Here is a 5000-nt window from a genome sequence, read left to right as displayed (position 1 = left end):
ATTCTTGTCGAGTGTCCGAGAATAAGCCAGCTCGTCTTTAACTCACTCAGTACGACCAGTCCTCTCTTCTCCTCTACACAGACCCCTCGGATGTCCAGTGGGTGTCTGAATGACCCAACCTTTAGCTTCCGTCGTCAGAATTGTGGTATTCTTTGTCAACATTCACCTCTTCAGTATAAGAGCGTTCCGCTTGCAATATTTTGATGATGGTAATTGGGGTGAAACGCTGTTAACGTCGTCTCTTTCGCCGTTCGTATGGAGAGAGTTAAAAAAATGCACTGACCAATTTCCACACAACACGTATTTGTCTGTAGAAGATGTTTTGAATAATTATTATCTATTACTCCTACAATTTTCTGAACGTTTGAATTAAAGTCCAGTTTTGTATCCATCTTTGATTGATTATGTTTGTTTATAATAAGCATGCTTGACGGGCGCAATAGCCGAGTGGTTAAAGCGTTGGACTGTCAATCTGAGGGTCCCGGGTTCGAATCACGGTGACGGCGCCTGGTGAGTAAAGGGTGGAGATTTTTACGATCTCCCAGGTCAACATATGTGCAGACCTGCTAGTGCCTGAACCCCCTTCGTGTGTATATGCAAGCAGAAGATCAAATACGCACGTTAAAGATCCTGTAATCCATGTCAGCGTTCGGTGGGTTATGGAAACAAGAACATACCCAGCATGCACACCCCCGAAAACGGAGTATGGCTGCCTACATGGCGGGGTAAAAACGGTCATACACGTAAATAAAAAAGCCCACTCGTGTGCATACGAGTGAACGCAGAAGAAGAAGAATAAGCATGCTTTATCCTGCTACAGGAATGTTTGAGATCGCTATACTTTATACTCTCGGTCAGTCCGACCTTTCGCAGCTCTTCCTATTAAAACCTCTGACGCTTTTTATGTCTCCTTCCCGGTCTCAGTCATCCTACCATCTCTTTTCATCACCCCCCGAACCCCAACGCGCATGCATACACATATTACATCACCCCCTTCCCCCACCACACACACACACACACACACACACACACACACACACACACACACACCTCGTCTAATATCACTTAACAGTGAAAAGACGTTAAACTAAAGAAAGACACACACACACACACACACACACAGAGGGAGGGATGCAGGCAGGACATTTTACAGAAAGAACGCCGACAATACAATACAAAACACCCTCCTCACATAACTAGAACAGAACAGTCCACTGCCACCACCACAACCACTAACACACAGACACAGACACACACACACACACACACACACACACACACACACACACAGGGAGGGAGGGTGGAAGATCATTTCACAGACAGAACGCCAACAATACACACACACCCTCCCCACCTAACATGAACAGAACAGTCCACCACCATCACTATCCCCATAATTAATCCCCCCCCCCCTCCCCCACCATTCCCCCTACACACACACTCACACAGAGGGAGAGATGGAGAGAGGAAGGTCAGTTAACAGACAGAACGCCAACAATACAATACAATACAATACAAAACACCCCCCGCACGACACATGATTAGAACAGTCCACCACCATCACTACCACCACCACCACCAACACACACACACACACACACACACACACACACACACACAGAGAGAGAGAGAGAGAGAGAGAGAGAGAGAGAGAGAGAGAGAGAGAGAAAGGACATTTGACAGACAGATCGCTGACAATACAAAACAAAATACCCTCCCCCTCGAAACATGAACAGAAACACACACACACACACACACACACACACACACACACACACACATACACACACACACACACACACAATCACCCTACCTGGCCCGATCTGGGGCATGGGCGCCTGCAGGCCCAGGGTGTTGAAGTTGCTCCAGGGCGCCATGCCCACGCCCAGGTCCCGGTAGCGGTAGGTGGACATGGCGTGGGAGTAGGCGCTAAGCCCCGACATCATCCCGGCTCCCCGGAACCCCCCGGGGCCCTCCATCATCCCCGGGGTGACGCCGGCCGGGGCGTAGAGTTGCGAGGAGGAGGAGGAGGAGGCGGCGGCGGAGGGAGGGAGGGAGGGGCCCAGGCCTCCGAAGCGGGTCATGGCTGGGGAGGACGGGGACGGGGCGTGCTGGGGGGGAGACACCCCCATGCCCTGGTGGAGCAGGTCCCCAGGGGAGGTGGCGGAGGCCCAGCCCGAGGAGGAAGAAGAGGAGGCCTGCCCCGCTGCCCCCGGGCCGCTGAAGGGGGAGGGGGAGGAAGGGGGGAAGTGCACGGCAGCGGGGTGAGGAGGGGGGAAGTAGTGGTGGGGGCCGGGGCGGCTGTTGGACGGCAGGTAACCCCCAGAGGTGGTGTTGGTGGTGGAGGCGGAGACGGAGGACGAGGAGGAGGAGGAGGATGGGGGGCTGGCCTCGTGCAGCGCCGAGTACGTCCCACCGGAAGAGGAGGGGTGGTGCTGGTGGGGGAGGAGAGGCTGGTGGGGGAAGGGAGGGGGAGGAGGGTGGGGGTGGTGGGGGGGTGTCAGGCCTGTCTGGTGGTACATGGTGGCGGTGGTGGCGGCGGTGGTGGTGGTGGTGGTGGTGGTTCCGGGAGGCGGGTGCTGCTGCGGAGCTTCGGGCCCTGCCGCCCAGGGTTGGGGGTCCTGCAGGGAAGAAGAAGGAGGCAAGTCCCCCCTGCACCAGGGATCACCAAAGGAGGAGAAGTAGTCCCCGCCTTGAGGGAACTGTCCGCCCACTGGGGGCACGGAGCTCCCCACGCTGCTCTGACCGGAGCCGCTCCGCTGTCTGGCTCTTCCTTGGTGTCCTCGCTCTCCGAAAGCTCCTGTCTCGTTGCTGCTGCTGCTGCTGCTTATGTCGTTGTAGTACGGGTAGCCGGGATTCCCCAGGTGATTGAAGTCGTTGAAGCAGAATGCGTTCCCTTGTTGAGGAAACTGGGCGGTCTGAGGAGCGGGGGTCTGAGAGGACGCTGAGGGATGAGCGGCAGGAAGGTGGGGACCGCTGACTGGAGCGAAGGCAGACTGGTAGTGCTCTGCCTCCCCCTGCACGGAACCAGCAGACACACTGCCACCGCCCAACACGCCGGAACCAAAGTCTCCTGCTCCTACTACTCCTCCTGATCCTGCTCCTCCCAGCTGGTTGTTGACGTTGCTGTTGTTGCTGTAGACAGCCGAGTAAAAACCGTCAGTGGAAGGGGGACTCTGGAAGTGTTGAAGGGGCTGAGGTGGGGTGGGAGCTGTCCCTGTCGCCTGCCGGTAGCTCGGCGGGGAAGGAGTACCTCCGGGGGTGACGGAGGGCGCCCAGTCACGGGAGGTGGCGGGGAAGGACCCCAGCAGGCTGTCGTTGGAGTCGCTCCTGCTCGACAACCTCTTCCTCCTCTCGGGGGCCCAGGCTCCGCAGCTGGGGCTGGGCGGCTGCTGCAGCAGTGAGCGGGGGTCGAGCCCCGGGTCAACCTCCTCCTGCTGCCTGGAGTCACCAGTAGACCATGGGTGTGGCGGAGCAGAGCCACGACTGGCCATTCAGCGCTCGCAACGTCCGACCAAGGTGAGGGTGAGGAGGGGGGAAGAGGGAAAAGGGGGTGAAGGGGGTGGTGGGGTGGGTCAGGTTCTTCTGGCCCTTGACACAGGGGACAGGAGACTGGTTCAGAAGAAGTAGTAATAGTAGTAGTACTAGTGAGCTGGCAGGGACTCACCGGTGCCGTCGCTTCACGGGGTCCTCTTGAAATGAGCGGCAGTGGGCAGAACTCAAGACAAACCTGCAACGGAAAGACGGTGATTTAAAAATCCAATCAAAATCAAAATCAAATCAAATTATGGTGCTTAGAGCCTCGCCGACCACACTAAGGCCATCTCAAGGCTATTGCCACGTAAGAGAGTAACTGAGTCATCATTATAATTCCCCCTCCCCCTACCCCCAACAGTATTTCGTACAAAAACAGTGAACTTTGTTTCTCGTCATCTCTCCCTCTCCCCCTCCAAACCCTTTCCTCTCTCTGCCTGTTTCTTTTCCTTGCCTAATATATATATATATATATTTACCCTATTGTTTCGCTTCTATGACACTGTTTTGAACACAATAGATGTAATACAACCTATTGTTTCGCTTCAATGGCATCGTTTTGAACACAACAGATGTAATACAACTTATTGTTTCGCTTCTATGACACCGTTTTGAACACAATAGATGTAATACAACCTATTGTTTCGCTTCAATGGCATCGTTTTGAACACAATGGATGTAATACAACCTATTGTTTCGTTTCAATGATATCGTTTTGAACACAATAGATGTAATACAACCTATTGTTTCGGTTCAATGACACTGTTTTGAACACAATGGATGTAATACAACCTATTGTTTCGCTTCTATGACACTGTTTTGAACACAATAGATGTAATACAACCTATTGTTTCGCTTCTATGACACTGTTTTGAACACAATGGATGTAATACAACCTATTGTTTCGCTTCAATGGCATCGTTTTGAACACAAAAGTTGTAACACAACTTGTTTCGCTTCTATGACACCGTTTTGAAGAAAATAGATGCAACATAACCTATTGTTCTACTCACGTGACACCGTTTTGAACAAAATAGATGCAAACGTAACAACCTATTGTTTTACTTATGCGACACGTTTTGGACCAAATAGATGCAATATAACCCATTGTTTTACTTCTATGACACCGTTTTGAACAAAATAGATGCAATTTCAAACCTATCGTTCTGTTTAGCTGACGCCGTTGTGAACACTATAGATGCAATATAACCTATTGTTTTAGTTCTATGACGCCGATTTGCAACACAATAGATGCAACATAACCTATCGTTTAACTTATGTGACATCGTTGTGAACAAAATTGATGCAATATAACCCAGAGAGAGAGAGAGAGAGAGAGAGAGAGAGAGAGAGAGAGAGAGAGAATGTGTGTGTGAGAGAGAGGGAGTGAGAGAGGGAGAGACAGAGAGAGAGAGGGGGGGGGGGGCAGACAGACAGGCAGAAATAGATAGTTGGAAACAGAGAGA

General features: G+C 52.2%; 1 protein-coding gene across 3 annotated transcripts in view; it reads right to left on the bottom strand.

The window, feature by feature from the left end:
• The window catches only part of LOC143291218 (uncharacterized), a 62421-nt gene that overhangs the window by 31199 nt on the left and 26222 nt on the right, over positions 1 to 5000 (bottom strand). For all 3 annotated transcript variants that reach the window (XM_076600981.1, XM_076600982.1, XM_076600980.1), the window contains exon 2: positions 1814 to 3730. In XM_076600981.1, the coding sequence (XP_076457096.1) occupies positions 1814 to 3494 (1681 nt within the window). In that variant the 5' untranslated portion in view covers positions 3495 to 3730. The remainder of the gene's footprint in view (positions 1 to 1813; positions 3731 to 5000) is intronic.

The sequence above is a fragment of the Babylonia areolata genome, chromosome 16, assembly GCF_041734735.1.
Source record: "Babylonia areolata isolate BAREFJ2019XMU chromosome 16, ASM4173473v1, whole genome shotgun sequence".
Lineage (NCBI taxonomy): Eukaryota > Metazoa > Mollusca > Gastropoda > Neogastropoda > Buccinidae > Babylonia > Babylonia areolata.
Note: the sequence above shows the minus strand (reverse complement) of the source record. Positions and strands in the feature narration are given on the sequence as shown.